The sequence below is a fragment of the Ceratotherium simum genome, chromosome X (genome assembly GCF_057802395.1).
Source record: "Ceratotherium simum simum isolate JZ-2026a chromosome X, ASM5780239v1, whole genome shotgun sequence".
NCBI classification, from domain to species: Eukaryota; Metazoa; Chordata; class Mammalia; order Perissodactyla; family Rhinocerotidae; genus Ceratotherium; species Ceratotherium simum.
Window position 1 is genome coordinate 79969486 of NC_141940.1, and position 24888 is coordinate 79994373.

At 43.2% G+C, this 24888-nt stretch overlaps 1 protein-coding gene across 10 annotated transcripts in view; it reads left to right on the forward strand.

Annotated features, from left to right (window-relative positions):
- ARHGEF9 (Cdc42 guanine nucleotide exchange factor 9) overlaps positions 1-24888 on the forward strand; it is a 247901-nt gene that overhangs the window by 187852 nt on the left and 35161 nt on the right. For all 10 annotated transcript variants that reach the window (XM_087426403.1, XM_014794896.2, XM_014794899.2 and 7 more), the window contains 4 exons: positions 1070-1302; positions 6439-6568; positions 13197-13328; positions 23822-24065. In XM_087426403.1, the coding sequence (XP_087282529.1) occupies positions 1070-1302; positions 6439-6568; positions 13197-13328; positions 23822-24065 (739 nt within the window). The remainder of the gene's footprint in view (positions 1-1069; positions 1303-6438; positions 6569-13196; positions 13329-23821; positions 24066-24888) is intronic.

Sequence of the window (24888 nt, forward strand, 5' to 3'; positions counted from 1 at the left end):
ATAGCTTGACAAGCAGAGTGTCGGTGCGCGCCTGGGATCTGAAACTGCGAACCCCAGGCCGCTGAAGCAGAGCACACGCACTTAACTGCTACACCACTGGGCCAGCCCCAGATACACATATTTTTAAAATTTCACTGCTTTTGCTTTATCATTTGAACATGCTCTCCCTCCCTGGCTCTCCTTACTCTCTTCTCCTCCCCTTTCTCTATAAGCATATTTATAAATACATACACACATACACTCATGTATTTTTTTCCTCAGTCCTTTTTTTACATATATCATGGCCTCTTTTTTTTTTTTTTTTGGTGAGGAAGATCAGCCCTGAGATAACATCTACCAATCCTCCTCTTTTTGCTGAGGAAGACTGGCCCTGGGCTAACATCCATGCCAGTCTTCCTCCACTTTATATGGGACGCCGCTATAGCATGGCTTGACAAGCCGTGCGTCAGTGCATACCTGGGATCCGAACCTGTGAACCCCGGGCCGCTGCAGTGGAGTGCATGCACTTAACCGCCTGCACCACTGGGCCGGCCCTATCATGGCCTCTTTACCCCTAAATACTCCAAGGCATATTTCCTGAGGGATATTCTATGGAGATAATTTGAGGCTCTGGATGATATGATTCCTTCAAACAAATGTATTATATTTTCCAGCTTTTAATAGCTTTTCTCAGTGGTAGGATTTATGTAAAACAACTTAGTCTGCCATTTCCAGAAATAGAACCTCTGACCTATATCCTTTATGATCCACTGCCAGAGTTTTATTGCTATAGTGTGTTTTACTATTGTCAGGGCCAGTCTCTCCTCATTACCCTTCTGTTATAGAATTTCCATACTATTCCTACATATTTATTTTTTTCTATATGAATTTTTTACATTTAGTTTGTCTAGTTCCCAAATAATTCCTTTATTTTTATTATTAAATTATGAATCAATTTAGGAAAGATTGATATTATCATCATTTTAATATTCTTACATAAGAGCAAGATCTATTTTTCCATTTCTTTAAAACTATTTTTGCAGTCCTCAATATCATTTTCCTTTCTCTCCGTTTTTTCCTCTGCTCATAGCAAGATGGATTCTGGATATACTCTGAATACTGTAACAACCACCTGGACGCCTGCATGGAGCTCTCCAAACTGATGAAGGACAGCCGCTACCAGCACTTCTTTGAGGCCTGTCGCCTCTTGCAGCAGATGATTGATATCGCTATTGATGGTTTCCTTTTGACTCCAGTGCAGAAGATCTGCAAGTATCCCTTACAGTTGGCTGAGCTCCTCAAGTATACTGCCCAGGACCATAGGTAAGGGATTGAAGGAGACAATAGTGAAGGAGAGAGTCTCCTCTACATGTTGGTCCTTATTGAGAATGTGTGTCCTTATTGAGAATGTATGTCCTTTTGCCTTTTCTGAGCTTCTGTTAGCTTATCTGCACAATGGGATAATAATATATTCTTGCTTACCTCACAAGACTGTTGTGTGTATAAAGTGAGGGAATGCTTGTGAGAGTTGCTTATAAAGTTGTAAATCAGTATGCATATGAAATCAGTATGCATCATAATTATTGTACAACTTAGACCTTGCCTTCAGGGATCTTATAGCCTGGTTTTTGGTCCTGAGTTCAGCCGAGTGAATCAACCCGCATGGAGTAATTGTTTAACTGTTTGTTCTACTCTGCTTGAAAGATTCAGATACCTGGTAACAGCATGCCCAATTTATACTGACCTTAGATTTTTCTGCAAGGCTGCATCTCTGGTCTTTTTTAGTCTTTTCCACTCTCCTCTGCCTCATCCCAACTGTACCTTTCCCTTAGGCCCAGAGCATGACTGGGGGAAAATAGACTTGAGACTTCCCCTGATGTTTTTTCAAACTTTTTCAGTATTTTGAAGAAAACCAACCCAGAAAGGACCAAGGTGCTTATCTCTCTCTGAATGCAAATGATACCCCTAACCAGTAAGTTATATGTTGGGAGTCATCTCCAACAATGGGGATGGTCTACAGTGAACCATCCCCCACTCTTTCACATGCTTTACTCGATGACCTAAATCCCCAGCCTGTTTCTAGCCTGCCTTTAATTGGTATTAAATCCCTGACCTCAGACTTGTTGGCCTAGCTTTTAACTCTCTTCCTGATTAAGCACTTCAAGAAGAAAGAAGGCCTTTGCTCAATTTCCATTAGCTTCCTGCCTGATTCTCATTAGTCCTGCTTCCTACTTTCATTTAGCTCCATCGCCTGCTTTCCTTGGAGCTTACTTCCAAACCTAGTTGCATAAGGCAATGGGTATGGGCCAGTTGGTTTTGTTTATGTCAAGCTTCTAGGATAATCCCTGGGTTCATTTTTAACTTGATGATGTTCCTTTAGCAAATTATGGGTCATGTGCTTCAGTGGTCTGGAGCCCTGGACAGAGATCAGATTTGAATCCAAATGTAGTGGCACCAGACTCGCTCTTAGTATGAGCAACAACACCAGTGGTAACTCTGCCTTCCATGCTCTGTTGTTTGTGAGGGAGGCAGGTAGAGAAGGATCTTGCAAAAGAAGACCCTGCTTCCTCCTCCCTGAGTCTGTTTACTAACTGGGGGATGGTGGAGGTACTCATTACACATGAAATTTGGAGGTGACTAAATCTCATTTGAAAAGATTTAATACAGCCCATTGCCAGAACTGAGTCCCAAGTTTTCTAAGGATACAGTTTCTTGTGAGAGCTAACAGGACACTGAAGAACCTCCACTAAAATTAAGATATTTTAGAAATAAAAATGGAAAATATTTATGGCACCTAAATGGAACGACCCTTAAAGGGAAGTCTTCTAGTCACATTTCCTCATTCTATGGCTGGAAAGACTGAGGCCCAGAAAGAGAAAACAACAAAGAGCAAGTCTGTGGCAAAGCAGGGACACAAAGTGTGGACTGTAGTCTGGGCTTTCTAGAAGGGCTTTCTAAGAAGCCCTCCAGGTGATTTTCAGGAAGGTTTGTGAGCCATTGTACTAGCCAATATAGAAGGCCTCTTTGAGTTCTGCCATCCCATGATGTCATGAGCCTAAATGACCTCCACAGTTATACTTCATGGTGCTACGTGACCAGAAGTAGCCACTATTGTACATAAATCTCAGTGTAGCAGCCCTTTAGACCAATGGTTTTAAAACTAGGATATTCAAAGAGTAATTCTCAAATGTTTTTAATATCACAGCTCTTCTTCTACCTACTCCTGAGTATCCATTCCATGGAACCTAGCAGGAGGCTCTAAAAATCATACTTGTGGACTGATGATATTAACTAGGTAAATTATATATTGCATAATTGCTTTTAAGAGCCCCAGAAAGACCATTTTTCAAGCATAGCCAAAAGCCATGTTACTTTCTTAGGCCAAAGCAACCCCAGGGCCTTATTGGGTTTAGTGGGAGCCAGTAAGATAAAACATCTGCCAGGGATTTCCCATTCTTGTGCTCCTTCACATTGTGACTGGAACCCCTGCCTCAAGGCCTTCTTGCCCTCTGGGTCCCTGGTCCCTTCTCCTTCTACCCCATGGGCTGCAGAGTGCTGAGAGAGTAGTAGTTCAGGCAGTGGCATACTACATCAATACCTGTACTCCTTCAGGGTGACCTGTTGGGCCAAGCACTACCCCCAGGCCATGGGCCGCCCCTTTTGGCAGGCCTCAGAAAGCTGTCTCAAGATGACAACTCCTGTGATGCATGTCAAGGTATCTTGGATCTGAAGGGAATTAGGGGCTACTGCCAGCTTGAAGGCTTAGTCAGATAGGTGTTCAGATAGGTAGGTCTGAAATGCAGGCAGTCAGAGTGGCCTATGAAGGAGATTAGATGGATGGAGAGAGATAAATTTAGAATAACACTGCCTTTGCTTACAGAAGGGTGACTTGTCCCCCTCTACCACCCAACCTTCCTTAAGCTGACAAGAAGGAAGACTCTGTACAAGAGGGAGGTTAGCTAACATGTCTGGAATAAGACAGCCTTGGTTCAATCTCCTCATTAGGGGGTTGGGCCCAGACCTCATCTGGAGACTTAGGGGCTCTGAGCAGGGTTTAGGCTGGACTACAGCTATTCACTTCTTCTGTTACCCACTCCTAAAGCTAGTGGGGGACGTTAGAGATGGGGACATTCCCCCTCTAACCATTGTGAGAAAAGCAGCCAGCTAAAAATGGCAAAGGTTGACTGACAGTATGGCACAGTGGCAGAGATGAATCCATGGCTGAGTAGTACATGGGGTCAGGCAGAGTAATAAAAATTCTTATGCCTTTCTACAATGATGTAAATGTTTTATGTCTGTGCTGTCTCATAGAGTAGCTATTGGCCATATATGGCTATTGAGTACTGAGAAATATAGCTGGTGCAACTGAGCAAAAATAATTTTAATTTTAATTAAATGTGACTAGTGGCTACCATATTGGAGAGTGTAGCTCTATGCTTTGCCTCCCAGAAAGTGGCTTAAGGCATGTTCCCGATGCCCTCAAATCAGAGAGAGGAATGGCATGGGAGACAGAAAATGGGCCCAAAGAACAGGGATACTTATTTATGTCAGAAACTTCTATACTGCAACTACCATTTCTATCATCACCCTAATACCCTGCTTCTAAATGGCAGGCTCAGATAGTCTTTCCAGGGAGAAAATTTGACAGTGTTACAGAACCCAACAGATCCCCCATAGGCTGGAGCAAGTAACTGTAAAAGGATTAAATGTAACAGGAGCAAATGTCAAGTTTTTCAGTTGGGTCTAAGAAATGAACAGTTCAAGGACAAATTGAGAGAGATGCAGCTTCTAAACAGCATGTTTTACAGAGACTTAGGAAGCATTAGTCGACTATAAGCTCAATACGAGTCAGCAGCAAGATCCAGAAGAAAAACTGATAATAGCTAACATTCATTAAGGCTCAGAATAATGAAGAGATTTTGCTTTGTTTTTGCGAGTTGTCTTGAGACAGAATAGACTGGTTAGGAGGTATAGTGAGCTTCCTATTACTGGAGGTGATAAAATGCAGTAACATTTGAAGACTATGGTCTGGTGGGTGTGCAGAGAACAGACTAGAGCCAGGGAGGCCAGCTGAGAGGAGGTGCTGCATGGTGTCTGCTCTGACAGTTAGAACTCCCTTCCCTGTCCCTCTTTGGTCCACCACCCCACACTTCAATGAATTAGGAAAGAAAAAGACAGTTGCTGTGCATCTTTTATTTCTCCTCTCTTCTTTCTAGTTGGTGCTGGGACACTGAGCAAGTTAGTGACCACAAAGCATGTTCAGGTTCTCTAAGGAAAGTTAGTTAAGACTGAACCATAACTCATCCTTCTGTCTTCTCAGTTTATTGTAGCTTTACCAAATGTCTGGGATCTCACTTTCAATCTGCTTTTCACAGGAACCATGTGATTGGAAATCATATCAGACAAGCAGAGAAAACTGGGCAGGGTGGTATAACCTTCAAAAAGTGGGCCATCCGAATTCTTGGGAAGCTGGGCCTAGGTTTGCACTTCTGGGACTAGAGGTTTTGAGAGACAACCCATGTGATGTCTATACTAGAGAAATGTTTGATTTGTATTAATAGTACTGCTAACATTAACTATGAGCCAAGAGTAAAAGAATTTACATGGATGATTAAACCCTCAACAAATCCTACTGTAATTCTTCCCATTTTACAGATGAGGAAACTGAGTCATTGAGAAGATGAATGAGATTTGCCAAAGGCCACACCACTAGTCAGTGACAAAACTAGGATTTGAGCCCAAGGAGTCTGCCTCCAGACTCGGTTCTTAACCACTATGCTACATCCTATCTCTATATTTTACAGGAGGAAAGCTGTGGATGTTATTTAACAGTGACTTTGGGCAGAGTTCCCTAGAAATAGGTGATAGAAGAGATTAGGTAAAGTTGTCTGGACCATGCCATGTGTGAAGCTTCATTCTTGATCCTTGGCTGGTTATATCGGATAGGACACAAAAATAATAGCATATAAAAGATAGGGGTCTATTTCTTTTTTATGTAAAAGAAGTCTGCAAGTGGGTAGTTTATGGCTGCTATATGGCTCCATGATCATCAGAGATTTGGGCTCCTTCCAGCTTTCTGTTATCCTATCCCTAGGATTATGGGCCTTGTTCTTATGGTCCAAGATGGTTGCTAGAACTTTAGCCATCACACCTACATTCCAAGCATAAGGATTAAGTAAAGAGCAAAGAAGGGCATGCTGTCTTCCTTAAAGGAGGTTTCTGAAAAGTGCTGTCTGACACTTCTATTTACATATCACTGGACAGAACTTAGTTGCATAGTCACCCCTTACTCTAAAGGATATAAAATGTAGTTTTTTACTCCATGTGGCATGGGTTCCATTTGAAAATCAGGGCTGTGTTACTAAGTAGGAAGAAGAGAATGGATGTCAGGGTTGGCACAGAGCACATTGGTTCTCTGGTACATTGATTTGTCAAACTTGTACTTTTGTGTCTCCACAGTGACTACAGGTATGTGGCAGCTGCCCTGGCTGTCATGAGAAATGTGACTCAGCAAATCAATGAGCGCAAGCGGCGTTTGGAGAATATCGACAAGATTGCCCAGTGGCAGGCCTCTGTCCTAGACTGGGAGGTAGGCTCCGTACCAATAGGGGCACTGGGGAGTCTGAATAGCTTAGCCAGAACTTCCTATCTTAACCAAGGATGGACAAAGAGGCATGAGATTTGAAAAGCAGCAGGAAGGACTTAGATTAGAGCTAAGGCAAAACATCTTGCTAATGAGAGGTGTTGTGTACGTGAATAGCTTTCTAAGAAGGTTGAGGAGGATTTCTAATTCTAGATGGATTTCTAAGAAGGAAAAATCTTTGTGGTGATATTTCATTAAGAAAGGAAAGATTCCTCTCTTTGGGTGTTGCCAGGGAACAATTGGGTTGACTCAGTAGCCTTTCAAAGCTTTTTCAAGTCCTGGAATTTTATCATCACCGGGTGAACACCTGGATAAGGAGTTGTATGTACTAATTCACTCCCAGACACAAAACACAAGGTTGATTCTCTGGTGCAGGCCAGCCAACATACTTCTTTCCTATTGGTGGGTTCACCTCACCCTGAAACATCTACTAGGTCTACTGAAGCCAGCACACTCGAGGCCATGACCATCATCCCTTCCCAACTGACAGATCAAATTCTGTTTTTTATCATCTGCTTATAAAAATAATCCCTGACAGCCTTTCATTCCATTGAAAACAGTCACAACTTCTCTGAACTCAGAAAGCCTTCAGGGGCTGAAGTCACTAAAGCTTTCCCTTCCTAGATGCTCACTTGCAGAGGATATACACAGCCTAAGAAATAGAGATTTTGCCTCTGTAATGCCACTTCTCTGTTGAGGTTCCTGAGGTTTCTATTCAATAGAAACAGAGCTGTGAATTATAAGGCCTTGGAGATACCTGTGTGTTGAGTATGCTATTTAGTGCTTGTCCCTTGTGCCCACCAAGAGAACCAGGAGTAATGATATTTCACATTTATCTCTCAGGCCCAAGTTGTGAAATCTGGCAGTCCACAGGCTAACATAACCAAGATGGGAGAGGCTGGACATGCTACCAGGGAGGAGGTGGCAATCTTAGGCTTCATGGTCACAGTGTAGATATTGAGCTAGCTCCCCATTCCACTGGCCTCAACTCAGGTATCATTTCCTGTGATTGAGAGGTAGTATCTAACATTTCAAGCAGTTTAGCATGTTTCAAGGGGATTAAGCATCGGCCTTACAAACGGCTACTTAACCAAGGTCCAGAAAAAATCATCTTTCCTTTATTCTGCTACCTCTGTTCCTCCTTAATGTAGATGTCTGGAAAAGACCACAAATCTGAGCAGCTGGCATATTTTTGAATCTTATTTGAAGGATAATGTCCCCATACAGAGTAGAAAACAGCAGTGATTCTTTGAGATACAGAGAAAATAATGACTCTATATAAAGAGATCCTCTTACTCATAAGAGGAAACCAGCATTGTTGTCTGGTTTGCTTTGGCTAGTTGCCTGACCAGAGGTAGAGGGCTGGATCAAGTGACCTCTAGCAAGCCCATCAACCCTTAGGCACTCTGAAATTGTGGCTGCTTAGCAGGCCCCTTTTTTTGTACACCTGGCAGGGTTCTCTGTAAGAGGAGGTTCCCAGCAGTGGTTGTCTTTCTGTTCCCTGGAACATCTTCCCCTGTCCCAATGCCTGGAATATCTAGTTCTTTCATGTGCTCTGGGCCTCTGGTCCCTGCAGCTGGAACCATGGGGAACCAAGAATAGCTTGAAATTCCTTGGCCTATCCAGGGAGCTTCATTAATACCAAACTCAAAGGCACTGAACTATGATTTAAAGACTTGGCATCTCAGAAGGAATTTCATGTGTTTTTGTCTGGGGGTGGGGGTGGGAAACAAAAAGGCAATTCTGAGCCGTGATTGGTAGGAGAACAATTACTCTTCTGCCTCCTTTGTTAGCATGATTGATTGGTCCTCTAATCTCATCCAAACTCGCACAACCCTGGCACCCTCCTGCTTGGCAAAGCCCTTCTTCATCTAAATTGGTAAGAAGAAAAATTCCTCATGGTTCCCTTTTCAGACTCTGGGGTCACTGGAACTTACCAGCTCCAGAGGGGTTGCCCTGTAGGAAGCTTTTTCTCCAGCAAGGCCTGATGGGTACATTTCAGAGGCCATGCCTAAAGTGTCTGTCATGTTTGGCATATCTGATCTTAAAGACTGTCAGAGTCACCAGGGCTCTTAGGGGACTCCCCCATAACAACTCTGGCTATGCTTGTGCGCATGCACACATGCACACAGACGCACACACACACACACACACCCCTTGTAATGATGGTGGAAGTCTGAGAAGCTTATTTCTGACCAAGGCCACACAGCAAGTCAGTGACAAAGCTAAAACTTGAATCTAGTCTCCAGATTCCCTGTGTGGTGTTCTGTTCACTATTGCACCACATACTCTTCTAACCTTCTGCTTCCTACAGCCCAATTGCTTCCCTTTGTGATACTGTAGGGACTTGTTTTTGCAGTAAAGGGTCCATATCTAAGCAAGACAGTAAGACTTCCTTGGGGGGAAAATGCAAATTCCAGTAAGGCTAAAGGTAGATGAGTGCTGAGGGATCTCCCCCAGAAAACAATAGGACATGTCCGCTCCATGGCTTACTGACTCTTGGCATAGGTATAGGTTCTTTGTATGTTCCACCTGCCCAAGCAATTGAACATGCAGAGAGGGATCCTGCCAACTTACTGAGGGCTGCTTTGGACAAGCCTTGCAAATCAAGAAAATGAAGCAGTGCTTTGCTATCTTTATCACTCCCTTGCCTCACCCAGATGTTTGAACAAACAAGGTGGCTGTCAGAAGCATCCACATGATAATTTTAGCTTAATTTGTCAAATGAAAAAGAGGAGTTATAGGGGAAACCTTCATAGGTTAGTCTCCCTTGAAGAGGAATTGGGAAAGATGTTGGAGGGTCAGTGGCATTCAGGCCGTTGGTGCCTGCTCGATAAATCAGAGCACCTGGCTAGAGAGCAGGAGGTCTTGTATTATATCCAGGTCTGACCCTCCCTCAACTTATTCTGTGAACATTCTGGGTCTTTTTGCCCAACTCCAGTTACCATCCCTGCCCCCTGCCAGCCTATGGGGACTAGAGTTCGTGAAGTAACCCCTGCTCTGTACCACCCCCCAGGACTCCTGAAAAATAAATGGATGAGTGGAAGTGTCACCCATACCTTTAAGTAATAATCAGTACCTTAGAGCAGCTTAGGGGAGCAGCAGGGAGATGAACTTGTTCCCAAGGACTGCAGTTTCTGGGAAATTTCCATTTCAAATTTCTCTGACCTGAGGTTTGGTTGAGCTGTCACTTTGCCACCCTTTACACTCATTAGATCCACTTGAAAGGAGGGGAGAAAGAACATATTCCTGACAGCTTCTTTTTAATTATATTTTTTCTGGAGATTTTCACCAGGAGCCCAAGTTTGCAAGTCATGTTTGGAAACTTGATTGCATGTGGTTGTGATTTCCTCCCATGACACCCCACCCCTCACAGCCTGGTTGTGTAATACTCAAGAGCCTGTTACAGTTCACCATTGGGTGATTGAATCCAAAGAAGTTGGAGAAAACACAAAAACCCAACGTGATAGCGGCAGCAAAAGCATCTATTTAAAAGCTAAGGTGGTTTGATGAGGTATACTCCTTGGACCAGGAGATCAAATGTGGAGCTGGATGGATTTGTTATTTCACTGCCCTCCTGTCAGTAGGAAGCATAAACTGTATGAAAAGGATGACATTTCCTTTGTCCTTCTTTTCTTGGATCCTCTCAGGCCACAACCCCACATAAGACAATTGACCTGTAATTAGAGTGGGGTGCTGGGCATTGGGATATTGAAATTAATGAGATGTGGCCTTGGCTATCCTGTAGGGGCAGACAAGTTCCAGGCAGAGGGAACAATGTGAGCAAAATCCTGGAGGAATGGAAGAGAACAGAAGGCCTGTGGGGGAGGGGGCAGTGGTAAGAGATTGCACTTTTTGGGGCAAGACAAAGAACTGTGTGGTGCAATTTGGGCAGAGGAAGCAAAGAGTGAGAGCTCTGAACTCTGAGAGGGCTCTTTCCCTTACATGAACTGATTTGATGCTCTCAAGCAGTTATGTGAAGTGAGACAAACAGGAACCATTGTATTATCCCCATTGTCCAAATGAGGAAACAATTGAGAGTGGTTAAGGTACTTCTCAAGAGCACAGAGTGAGTTGGTGGCAGCACTGGGCCCAGAACCCAAGTCTTGTGAGATTCTCGTCTCAGAAATCTTCCAAGCTAGCTGGTTGCTCCACTAAGGGATCATCATTCTACTGTGGTTTGGTGGTTTAGAGCATGGACTTTGGAGGGAGTCTGGCCTAGATTCTGCCACTTTGGGCAAATTACTTCCAATTTCTCTGACCTTGGCTTTAGAGGTTATAACAGTACATTCCTTATTAGTTTGTTGTGAGTATTAATAGGAATATGTGGCACAGGATATAGGGCACATAGTGATAGTCAAGATAATAACTGGCACTTATGTAGAGCTTACAGTGTGATGTGTACTTTCCTAAACATTTTATATATGTGAACTTACATAATCTTCGTAATAGCCAAATGAGGTTGGTACTGTTATTATCCTTATTTTAAAGGTGAGGAAACTGAGGTACACAGAGGATGTATGAGCTGCCCAACATCAATCAGTTTGGTGGGCATAGGGTTGTAGTTTTTCACATGTGTTTTTTTTTCTCTTCGTGGAGTTACATGTGGGAAGTATTTAAAATAGAATTGGGGTGCTCCTGGCTGTTACAGTGGGTGGACCAGATGACACTGAGTAGTCCTTCTGGTGTGATGATCATCCTCAGTTTAGCAAGTGGTACCTTTAAAAGTCATCCTGGCCATCTTTGTATGGCACTGGCCCCTTGTTATTGTTTTCTTTCACTTCATGCATATTCAAAATAGACTGTGGCATATCTTCCTGGCCTGCCTCAGGGTAGAGCATGGCAGACTGGTACCATTCTCAGCTTCTCATCCCTCCAACAGGAAAGCCCTGGTTAGTTCCCTCACTCTGAGGGCTTCGCCCACGTGCCGCACCCCGGCTCCTGCCATGGACCTCTGGAAGTTCTGTGCTAGTATGTAGGCCCCTCAAGGAGGAGTGTTTACCTAAGTTCCAGGGTATCCCTGAGGTGAGCTCTGGAGTCACAGTAGTATCTCTGAGCTTTCTTTCTGAGGTTGTATTATTAGAAAATATTTCCACTAAGCTCCACTTTTCCTTCCCATCCCTGAGACTGGAAAAAAGTGTTATGCTCAACAACACCACTTCCAGCCACTTCTCTTTTTGGCCCACTGCCTCGCCTAGGCTTTTTGCCTCTGATTATTTCTAGGGGGATGCAGGGGCCTCCGTCTTTATCCTTGATTTGAAGCTTTTGTTTGCAAGGCTGAGATCTTAGCATCAGAGTATCAGGGCTAGGACCTTAGAGATCATCCTCATATACCTTATTTAACATCTCAAAAGCTGAGACCCAGAGAGAGGAATGGGCTGATCCTCCAGTGACTTTTTGGCCTAGAGACAGCGTAATATAGTGGCAAGAGTGAGCACACTTTCTGGAGCTACAGAATTGGATTTGGGTTGTGAATCTCTAGCGAACTAGCTGGATGACCTTGGCTGATCACTTGACCTTTCTATACCTCAGACTATAAAATGAGAGCAAGAATATCTAACTCCCAGGGCTGTGGTGAGGCTCAGAAGAGACAGAGTGCAAGTATGTATGTGGCACAATGTCTGACCCATATAGGTGCTCAGTAGATATTAATCCTTTTGAGTCCTGGACCACTACTCTTCTTCCCCATCTTCACATAGGCCCTGGACTAGGCCTATGGCACACTCCTGTGCCCATGGCCTTTAGTGTGGTTTTCCTTGTCTTCCGTGAATTCTGATCCCACCTATATTAGTCTTCTCCACTGAGATGTAAGCTCCTTGAGAAAGGGGCCAAGTCGGGTTTGACATCTGATGTACACCCGCACATACCTCTGACCTAGCAGAGTTACCATAAAGAAGGGGCCCTTGGAAACTGTATAATTGAATTAGCTAGAAGTCAGGTGTCTTGGCGCTTTTTTTGTGTCTGGCTCTATGTAGCAAGGAGAAGTGGCTTCAGGCTCTCGGGGTAACAGTCCAAGGAAGCATATGGTCATGAAGTTTCCTATTTGATCAATAGATTTTAATTAAGCGACAGGAGAAGAAAAAATATTTTTGAGAGAGTGAGTGGATTCTCTTTATCTCTCTCTGTTATCATCTCCTTGCCCTCCCTTGTCCCCTTTTACTTGTCTGGGAAGCTGAGAGACTTCTACCACATGCTCAGGATTACTCTTTAAGTATAAGGAAAAGACTAAGAGATTAGGACTGAGATGAAAGACTGGGGCAGAAAGAGAGATTCATAGAGAAAAAGAGAAAAGGAGAATGAGAGAGAGAGAGAACGAACCTCCTGGCAGCTGGTGCCTCTAGGGCCAGAGGGCAACTGGCATAGAGGGACTATAGCAGTCCTGGGTGGTGGGGCTCCTTTGGCCTTAGGGCAAACAAGAGTATGGCTCTTGACAGCTCATGGAGCCATCTTTCCCCATCAGGCCCTTTCTGTCCTCCTCCTGCCCCAGTCTATGCCCAGTCCTACGTGCCTCCAGGCAGGTGATGAGGCCATCTCTCCTGCCTGGATGCCCCTCACTATCACATGTCCTTCCCAGGGTGAAGACATCCTAGACAGGAGCTCGGAGCTGATCTACACTGGGGAGATGGCCTGGATCTACCAGCCCTACGGCCGCAACCAGCAACGAGTCTTCTTCCTGTTTGACCACCAGATGGTCCTCTGCAAGAAGGTAACCCCATTCCCTTCTTCCCTGAGTGAGATGGGCACCTCAGGGGCACCAGCCCCTCCCTCTCCATCATCTCCAGATCTCAGTGAAGTGGGCTAACACTGCTGGGTGAAAAACAGACAGGAGATTGGCAGCAATTCTGTATCAGGATCACTGGTACGGCATGAATATCACAGACAGGGCTGGCTTATGGGCAATGAAACTGTAAAGTTGGTACATTTTGTCTTGGTATCTTTTCTAATCTTGGCTCTTTCACCCCTCAGTGATCCTTCTCACTCCCTTCCATCCAAAGCTGATAGCCTGCTGGTTTGCACCAGTTGTTAAAAATATTGAAATATTTCTATCACAGTGGGTGAGCAGTGGCTTCCCTGAGCATCTCCCCCAATTTTCACTCTAATGGCTCTGGCCACCTGGCCCCTCACTGGCCTAGAAATCAACAAGGGGCCTCTTAGGGGACCCCATACTTTTGCCCTGACAAGTAGGTACCTTTGTGGTACAGGAATTTCCCCTGTGCCCCTACTCATTTCCTACACAAGGTGTCACTTCCCTAAACTCTCGACTGTGCTCTTTTCCACCCTCCCTTCTCTGTAATCCATCTGAGGAGAGGTTTTGCTCTTGTCATTGACCCCTGGCTGACTCAGTATGAGTGTTGGTTTCTTGATATCTTCTCCTTAGCAGGTAGGAGGATGGTATATGTTCTCAGCCTGATCCCTTCTGATAGGATACTGTTCTCCCCACTTCCTCCAGCATAATAGGGAGTTCAGACCACTTTTGGCTCCAGGGACTGGCTGAGAAGAATTTCGGACCAGGGAAAGTAAAAGAGAAGGGAAAAACCAAAAAAATGCTTGGCTCTTTCTCCATCATCCAGTCCCTTTGTTCTCTTCCTTACCCGGTAGCAAATGCCTCTGAAGAGGAATGCTGAGTCACGAAACACCAGGTTAAACACTATCATGTTTTCCAGCCTGGAACATGAACCACGCGTTTGTTTTTAAGCCCCCTGTTCTCTATGTATGCCACACCTTGCATGAAATCTTTGTCTGTTTGTCTTTGCCAGTGGATTGAGAGAACAAATTTAGCTTTGAGTCTTAACTGCCTCAGTGTTTGGGGGTAAGCTTTGAATGCCAGCTCTGGAACCAATAGCTGGCTGGTTAATGGGGATAATAACTTCCTTGGTCTGGAGCTGACCCTGGAGGAGAGTACTTTCATGAATCTGGAACTTGGCCAAACACCCACGCCTCTTCTTATCTCCCCCCAACTCTTCCTAGGACTTCTATCAAATCAGAAGGCAGGATTATTGAGGGTTAATTTACGCAGCCAAGGAAATTCTCAACATATAAGCCATGTCACCAATAGGCATGCGCCCATTCTTCCCACTGAGGCATGTTTACACTCAGAACAACCCGTCACAAAGAGACACAGCAAAACAATTAGGAGGCTGGTTTATTTTGGAGTCCCCCCACCACTCAAACCCATCTGTCGGCCTAGGCTGGGATTACTTTAAGTAAAATGTGAAACTCAGCTCTGGAAAGCAGTGGCTATAGGAGACAGCGCCAGGAACCAGGACACAAAATAGTGAGGCAAAGGCTAGGAGTAAAGAAACAAGATGAACAGTGGGCTTAGTTTTAAGAGGCAAGTGGCAGCAGAAGACTAAAATGGAATGACGAGTCAACTCCAGGCCAGCTAGTAAGAGCCAGTGATTAAGGAGAAACTGGAAGTCAAGGGAGGGCTGGGGGTTTAAGCCAGCCAAGCTGGCAAGATGAGGGAATTAGGCAACAGAGATAATGAAAACAAGAGAAACCCTGAAGCAGGCATAGCTCCCTTCACACAGGAGCAGCCTTGTTCTAGCAAAAAACATGGGCTTTTTTTCCAGAGCAAAGCTAGCCCAGAGTCTGGGGTATAAAGGCCACTAACTCCACATACCTGGGCCTTCTTGACTATGGTTTCCCAGAGCATAAGCAGCTACAGCCTGATTTTTCAAAAGCTTTTAAAACTATATCTGATTTTGTATTGAGGCCATGGTTGAGGATTTCTATTTGTTGTCTGCAATAGGCCTTTCTATTCAGCAAATAGAGGGTAAAGTTGAGAAACAACCATGGGGACAAAAGAAGGTATAGAAAGAGACAAGGTCTTTTGTCTGCTGGGTTGTTGAGGGACTTTTGCTATTACTATGAAAGACTCTCCTCTTGAGGTATAGCTGAAAAGAATGTACAAGCCTTCCTGAGGTGAAAATTCCTTTGACAATTTAAAAGGATACCCCAAAGCTCAGTAATCCTTTTTATAGGGAAGAAAGGGAAGAAGCAAGCTAAATAATCAAATGTGGCTTCATTAAGCTTTCTGATGAGCTCATTTTTAAAAACGAGCAAACACGGGCCCCTAGCAAGTGGCTAGATAATATGTAACATTTTACATGTGATAGGATATTTAATAGGAGTGACAGAGTAGTTTCATGAATCCTAGAATGAGTCAATGTTAATTTTAAAAAATGCTAAGATAATATCAATGATTTTTAAAGATCTATTCAAAGAAAGAAAAGAAGTGATAGTCTGACAACCCCCTCCTTGAGGCAGATAGTTCAGTGTAACAGAGGAACACAAAACTTCTCTGTCAAGGGAAAAAGAGCATAAACCTGTTGAGTGAGAATTTAAGCCCAAAGTATTTGAGGTTCTAAGAAAGCACTTCACTGCTCTGAATTCATTTTTTCGTTCCGTATTTATTGAGCCCCTGCTCTGTGCCATTTAGTTGTGCCTTCATGGGGCTTATAGTCTAATGGAATTTAGGTGCTATGTAATTTAAAAATATACGCATGACTGGGCAATGAAATAATTCTCAGATGTCCCCAGTGGAATTGCTGTAGGAAGTCAGCAGAATCATGAGCCCCAGGAGATCTGTGAGAACACTATATAAATGGGAAAATGCACTCATTTTCAAAGCATAAAGGAGTCTAGAAAATACAGATTGACAATAAAATAATAATGAACTAACATTTACTGAGTGCCTCTATGATTCCGTTTACATTCGTTAACCCATTTTAATCCTCATGACAAACCTATGAGGTAAGTACTATTATTATTCCCATTTTAGAGATATGTAAAGTGAAGTAAAGAAAAGTTATATAATTTGCCCAAGGTGATACATAGCTAGTAAGCAATGGACCCAGGAGTTGAATCCAGGCAAGCTGACTCCAGATTCTACACTGGTAACCTCTATGCCATTATTGCCATTGAGCTTGTCAGAATTCTATAACAGATTATTAAACAGTCTATAAACATTTAGAAAGAGATACAGTGACCAGAGGGTCTCAGCATTGGTTTCCTAAGAGCAAATCACGTCACATAAAACTCAGTTTTTATCCTGCCAGTAACTAGACTAGTTGATGGGAGGATTGCACTAGACAGAGAATATCTGGATTTCAGCCTGGTGCTTCAGATTCTCCCACAGTTTCCTTGCAGACAGAAGCAATGTGGAGAGGTAGATAAAGCATAAACTTTGTGATCAGACAATTCTGGGTTCATTAGTTCAGGGACTCACTAACTATGTAATTTCAAGTGATTGACTTTTCACTTCCTGTACCTCCACCTTATCATCTGTAAAATGGGGATAATAACTATTCCACAGGATTGTTGTGAAGATTAAATGAAAACAATGCATGTGAAATGCCTGACAGAGGGCCTGGCACTTAGTAGGTGCTCATTAATCTTAGTCTTCCCCTACCCCCGACTCAGAAGTAAGCAGCTTTGTAAGGTAGTGAGGTCCACATCACTAGATATATCCAAAAATGAGCTAGATGATTACCTGCTAGGTAGTATAGGAGAGATTGACACACCTATCTGATCTCTATCTGAGATTATTTAGCCCAGTCACTAAGTTCCCATCCAACTCTTAAGGTTCTCTTAATTCCCAGTCAGTTATGCAAAAACTTCCCCATTTTGTACATTGGAAGTTGGGATTGCCCAAGCTACTTAGAACAGCTTGAACAACTTGCAGCTTGTTTCAGAGTGTGCATATATGTGTGTATGTGAATATATTTATGAAGATACTTTTTAAATGGCTATTAGATTAGGTGGGAAAAGATATTATGTGATCCCTTCTTTAACTTTTGCTATCCTCCCTCTTTCCTTGTCACTTTTCTTTTGAAAAATGTAGATAAGAATTTTTGTCCTCTTGTCTTCTACAATGACTGTCTCTGCTCCTCTACATCTCATTGCACTGTTATTTTAGTTACTGCATGTGTTTTGTTATTTTCTTCCTGAGATGATTATATTGGGAATTGTTTTGCTGCTTTGGGGGATTTTTCCCATTTTTTTTTCATTATTTCCCTTTCATTTTTTACTGGGGAAAGGAGCTCTCCTGCTTTCCCCCTCTCCTCAGTCAATCATCCACTAATGTTCCTACAGCCATGTGATTGCCCCAAACAGCCTTTTCCCTGTATCCTCTGTCCTCAGTTGTGCCAGTCTGGACATGCTCTGTTGTCCCATGTGTCATAAGTACTCAATATTTAGGTTGCTTTCACCGTATTCTGGGAGGATGAGAACTAAATAGAATGTAATGATGCTGTAGAGAGGACTTCTTCTGTTCAAGGAATATTCTACACTTGGGGCATTTCTTCTTGCACTGAAGAGCCAGACTTGGAGGATAAGCCATTTGGGACAACTCAGAAGTGCAACAATAGCAACAGAGATGGGGATAGTGCAGAAAGAAGATGGGGATTTGAAACCAGAACACCTGGGTCTTAGACTCTACTGTCTCTTACTAATTTGCTTAACCTTGGGCCACTTCTTTAAGTCCTTATTTTCCTCAGTGTCAAATCAGGCTGATGATAGAATTTATCTCAGAAGTCTTTGAGAAGAACCACCTGAGATAGTGGGAAGCAGTGAAGTGAAGTATAGTGTTAAGAGCATGGGTTCTAGGGCCAGACAAGAAGACACCAATTTCCTTTTTCCCATGAGCTGTGTGACCTTGGGCAAATTCTCTGTGCCTATTATTATCCCCTCATTTGTAAAATGAGAATCAATGGTATCTACATGGAAGGGAGGTTGCAAGGGTTAAATGAGACAATACAGTTGCAGTGCCTGGCACATAGTGAGTACTTAGTAAATGTTAGCTATTGATACTATTACTGTATATGCAATGTTACTAATTATTCATTCAGCAAATTTTTATTGGGAGGCAGTATACACAGTGTTTAAAGAAGCACAGATTTTAGAGCCAGATAGCCTGGATTCAAAGCCCAGCTCTGTCATTTAGTAGCTTTTATTCCTGGGCAAGTTTCTTAACTGCTTTATATCTACAGTTCCTCATAAAATGGGGTTATAACAGTACCTACCTTGTAGGATTGTAGTGAGGATTAAGTTAATAAATGCAAAGCATTTAGCTGTCGAGGGATGAATGCATAAAAAAATGTGATGTACACACAGTCACACAAGGCTCACTCAGCCTTAAAAAAGAAGGAAATCCTGCTATTTGCGACAACATGGATGAACCTGGAGGGCATTATGCTAAATATAATAAGACAGATGGAGAAAGACAAATGCCATATGATTTTGTTTATATGTGGAATCTAAAACAGTTGAAATAAAGATAGAGAGTAGAATGGTGGTTGCCAGGGGCTGGTGGCAGTGGGGTAAATGAGGAGATGTTAATCAAAGGGTAAAAACTTTCAGTTATGCGGGATGAATAAGTTCTAGAGATCTAATGTACAGCATGGTGACTATAGTTAGCAATACTGTATTGCATACTTGAAATTTTGCTAAGAAAGTAGATCTTAAGTGTTCTCATCACAAAAAAAATGTAACTATGTGAGGTGATGGATATGTTAATTAGCTTGATTATGGTGATCATTTTACAATGTATACATATATCAAAACATCACATTGTATACCTTAAATATATACAATCTTTATTTGTCAATTATACATCAATAAAGCTGGGGAAAAATGCAAAGCATTTAGAATGGTGTCTGGCACATAATATGTGCTGTTTAAGTGTTCACTGTTGCCGTTGTTGTTGTTGTTGTTTTATTAAGTATGTACTCTAGATTCTGGAATACAATAATGAGAAATATAAATCCAGTCCAGTCCCATGTGCCTTCCCCAAGATCCGAAGAGAAAACCAGGGTGGTCCAGGCTAGCGGGGAATAACCAGGGCCCCTTCTAAAGAGGTGGGGAGGACCTTACTGACAAGCAAGTGAGGCAGGTTGCAATCCTGAACAGTTGCATTCCCCAGATTGCAGCATCTGTCATTTGTACAAGATGTCCTGCAGTGTCTTACTAAACCCTGTGTATATCCAGTGAGGCCAAATTCAAACAGCTCCCAGCTGTTTCAGTTATGTAATGTCAGAGATGGGCATAGGCTCCTTGCTGGAGCCATGGCTAGAACCAGGACCTGGATGCTTGTCTGCAGACCTCCAGGGCCCTCCTGGGGAAGCACTAGCTCCCTTAATATCCTTCAACTCAGATGAGTGGAAAAGAAAAGGAGGAAGGCTGGCATCCTATTAGAAACAACACCACTTAGGTAGGGAACTTGTGATGACCCAAATAGCATCTGTGGTGAGCACCTATTCACTATGTCCCTATGAAAGCACTTAGACCACCATTAACAAGTGGCATATGGGCAGCCTGGTCCTGATAGAACCATAGGCAACCAGGGTTCAGGAGGGCTGAGTCCCCTTGCCATGTGCAGAAGCTGAGCAGAGAAACCTCTGAGGCTTTGTCAGCTGTCCTTCCCTGAACAATCCTTGAGTAAGGCAAGACCAAGGAAGGCACAGTGCTGGGCACAGCCTAAATGGGCAGACAAAACTAAAATCTGTGTAACAAAGCTAACGCAACTCAGCAGTGTGGTGGCTGAGTGCCAACTGTGTAAGAGTCTTCGTAGTCGATGCTAGCATTCTGAAAAGGGAAACCACAGTGACTTGAGCTGGAGGGTGCAGTCAGGGAAGGCTTCTTTGAAAAGGAAGAATGTGTGAATTTGACCTTGAAGGCTGGAAGGATTGGAATAGGAGGCATCACTGAGACAGGGAGGAGATATTAGTGTAAGCCTAAGTATAGATCTGTGATTTTGGTGAGTGGGTGGCAAATACCATATGCCACTCATTCCCACCCCCACCCTGAAAGAGTATATGGAATTTCCAGGGACAGTGGGATAGCTGTGTAAATTTTAAAATATTCAGAGTTACCTTTGCTTTGATTTATTTTTAGTCACAATGTTTAACTTATTTTGAAAGTTTAAATGAACTAAAGGAGGCAGTGAGATTTTTAGGTTTATCAAAAGGACTTTTAATTTTTATATTTTGGTGAGGAAGATCAGCCCTGAGCTAACATCTATTGCCAATCCTCCTCCTTTTTCTCCCCTTTTTCTCCCCAAAGCCCCAGTAGATAGTTGTATGTCATAGTTGCACATCCTTCTAGTTGCTGTATGTGGGACACCACCTCAGCATGGCCGGACAAGCGGTGCGTCAGTGCGCGCCCGGGATCCGAACCCGGGCCACCAGTAGCAGAGCGTGCGCACTTAACCGCTAAGCCATAGGGCCGACCCCTTCAAAAGGACTTTTAAAGGGTTACAAAACACTGGTCTGAGAGCAAGAAAGTTCAGTACCATGTTTATCGGACGAGGCTGACCTCATGACCTGGAAACCACATGTTTAGTTTTGAACTTTACAACCATTTTACAAGGTAAAGATGACTTCTCCTAGTTTCATAGTTGACAAAATTGAGACTCAAAGAGGTTAGGTGACTTGCCTAAGACCACACGGCTAGTAGCTACTACTTAAGCAGCTAGTACTCAAACTCAGGGTTTTGGACTCTAACTCACGCTCTGGCCACTGTTCTATGCTGCTTCGTGGCCTTAGCTACCCTTTCTGATTGGATTTTCTGAACAGTAGGTCATTCTTAATCATTCCTATCACATCCCTACACTTGGCTTTATGACTAATCTGATGCCTGAGAACTCACATTCAACTCTCTGGGGATCCAGAAAGAGCAAACAAAGGAATAATTTTAATGACATATCTCTCTAGCCCTGTTCCCCTGCCACAGAGGCAGAATTCTCTCTAGTTCTTTGTTATCCTGAAATACCTAAAGAAACAATAAGAAGTTCATTTGATGCTTTTAATTTAGCTCCAATATCTTATACTTCCTTCCCATTTTTGGAAACTAGTAAAGGTTTTGAAAGCTAACAATGATTATGACATACCAACTTGGAAGGAAGGGAAGCTGCAAGCTGAAGTTAGAAATAGAGGGAGGTTAAGGTTGACTTTGCTCTAGCCAAGTGGGCACGCACCTATTAGCTGTGTGGTCCAGACCTGGCTTCCCAGGTCGATGTGTATTTGTATTATGCATTGTAAGGCAGATTTCAAGACTTGATGAAGTCAAACTAGATTACATTGATCCATTCTCCTCAGCTTATCCTGCTTTTGTAGTTAGATTAGCCTGACAGGGCCCACTTTTTATGCATGTGTCTCTCAAAGTTTTCCTGAGCCTTATGGAAGTCAGTGCATGGGAGCCACCCCATCTTTTTGGCCAGGACTGAGCTTGTCCACTTTGAGCATAGTGAAAGGAACCCAGGCTCTGAAACAGGCTTGGAGCACAATGGCCTACTCTATACAGCTGACCTCTTCCTCTCTTGTGAGCTTGATACCAGGGGCACCCAACAGATCAGAACCCATCTGTACTCAGAGTTTATTTGTATGCACGATCATTACGGGAGGAAAAAGAACAACATGATGGTTATTTTTTGCAAAGCAATTCAACAACACCTGTATTTCCCAGCCTGGGGCTTTGAAATGGACAGAGCTATGTTGGGAATTCTTAAAGACAGCCTTTCCCAGACCTACTGAAAAGCCCAGTTTACCATGCAGTGTGAAGAGTAAGGATTGGGAAGGTGAGTGGCCAAAGGCAAATCCTTGGCAGGTAGCCTGCAGCTGAGAAGTGAGGCATGTCAGGCAATTTAGTAGAATGGGAATAGTTTAACTAAACCATATAATGTTAATAAAAATTAATGAGCATTTCTGACTCTATCAGATTGTCTGAAAGGCCAAATACAAGCAGAGAGGAGGGAGAGTTGACCAGGAAGGTCCCCTGCTGCAGTAGAGGACATCTGTCAGGACAGGGCTCCCTGGGGCCCTTCTTGGCCAGACTCAGCCATACCACATGTCCCAGCAGTATGTTTGCTCTCAGGGGAAGCTGAGAGCAGTGCTGAGAGCAGGAGGTGCTAAAAGACCACTCTGAGAGACAGTTACTTATCAGACCTTATATCCTACAGGTCATTTCATCCATCCCTGTTTTTCTTTTTTTAACTTACGAAGTATTTGACATTCAAAAAGATAGAAAAATAGTATAATGAGCACCCGTGTACTTACTATCCAACTTAAGAAATAATTTATTACAAATACAGTCTTCCTCCGCTCCCTCTCAGCTCCTTCCCTTCCTTTCTCACCTCTCCCCATTCTCCTCTCTCTATTCTCTTGAATTTGGCGTGTATCATTATCATATATTTTTTAGAAGTTTTGTACATATGTATGTATCCCTAAATATTATGTGGCATTGTTTTGTATGTTTTTAAACCTTATATAAGGGTAATAGATATAGATGAGATAAAACTATATAGAAAAGAAGCTAGGGGAATGATGAGCATGGGATTTAAGGTGGAGTTTGCCTTGGTAGTGTAGCTTTTGGATTAGGTGACGAGTTCACCAAAACTTCATATATTATTAAAAGTAAGTAAATAAGTAAGTAAATAGAGAAATAAGAGCACCACAAATGGACTAATGATGAGGTCTCATGGACTGAAAGTTAGGATTAATCCAATTCTGTGTACCCGAGAGCAAAACAATGATAACAACAGATAGCCAATATACTGTTTATAGCCATCTACAATTTTATTTTTCTCACATAGTAAGATTTGTGAGATTCATCCATGTCAATATATGAAGTTCTTTATTCACTTATATCCCCATTTCTCCTTCCAGACTAGGCCTTCTCCCAAAATCCCCAGAGTGCTAAGTGTCCAACCCTCCCCAGGTAATCCTTCCTGGCCAGAAGCCTGTGGCCACCTAGCTACTCTTACCACTTATTCCCCCTCTGATATGCAGGTCTCACAGGCCTGCTTGGATTCCTAAGTATACTCCAGGCAACCAGCCAGCTCATTTCATACTTCTGGAAGGTTTGTAAGTATTTTGGAAGAGGAAAAGCCCTTGCTAGCAGTGCTTGTGTGGCTTACTGCTTCCTACTTCCCATCAGTGATTTTGTAAACAAATTGATTGATGCTGGGGTCTGAGACAGTCTTTGGATGTAGGACAGAGGCTTTCTCTAAGAGCATCTACTTAACCAACCTGTCAATGTCATACTGCTAAGCTAACCTGCCCAAATTTAGACCAAACCAACCACAATTAGTACTCCAAAACAATGGCAGTGTTAGAGGCCTGCTATGCCCATGTGCCAGCTCTCCTGGTACCCATTCTCCACATACCTCCAACAAAAAGCCTTCTGTTCCTTCCCACCTAGGACCTGATCCGGAGAGACATCCTGTACTACAAAGGCCGCATTGACATGGATAAATACGAGGTAGTCGACATTGAAGATGGCAGAGATGATGACTTCAATATCAGCATGAAGAATGCCTTCAAGCTTCACAACAAGGAGACTGAGGAGATACATCTATTCTTTGCCAAGAAGCTAGAGGAAAAGATACGCTGGCTCAGGGCTTTTAGAGAAGAGAGGAAAATGGTACAGGAAGATGAAAAAATTGGTAAGTGACCTGAGAGGAGAAAGAAGAATATGGCTGTGAAGAACATAGGGGATTTGAATTAGTTTTCATTTTTCTAGAGGCAGAGGAAAGATTTCTGTTGCAAACTGACCTAATCTACTTTGGTGGTTCCCTATTATTAGATTCTTTTTGGTAGATACCAGCAGTTTCCATTAGTCAGGGTTAAGTGACAGTTATCGGTTGGCCTCCCTTACAGTCTCATTACTAGATAAGACTATTACACTGAAAGCAAACCTCAGGCTCGATTCTCCCAAACGTACAAACATTTATTAGCAAACAAATACAAAAGCAGTCATACAACCTGTTTTGTAATGTCAATGAAGTTCCAGCTCTGTTCTTAGATACATGACAGCATCTGCTGTGAAAAGGTTAGTCAAGGCAGATTTGGTAGTGTTAACAGCAACAGGATTCAGCTAACTTTCTAGTCAGAGTCTGCTGGCAAAATCCTCTGATGTGGGCCAAGACATAGCACCCATATTCAATCTTAAGCTTCAGGCTTCCTTCTGAAGGGTATAGGCTATAGGGCTAATTGGATTCTTTTTTTTTTTTTTTTTTTTTGTGAGGAAGATCAGCCCTGAGCTAACATCCGTGCCAATCCTCCTCTTTTTGCTGAGGAAGACCGGATCTGAGCTAACATCTATTGCCAATCCTCCTCCTCGTTTTTCCCCAAAGCCCAGTAGATAGTTGTACATCACAGTTGCACATCCTTCTAGTTGCTGTATGTGGGATGCGGCCTCAGCATGGCCGGAGAAGTGGTGCGTCGGTTCGCGCCTGGGATCCAAACCCGGGCCGCCAGTAGCAGTGC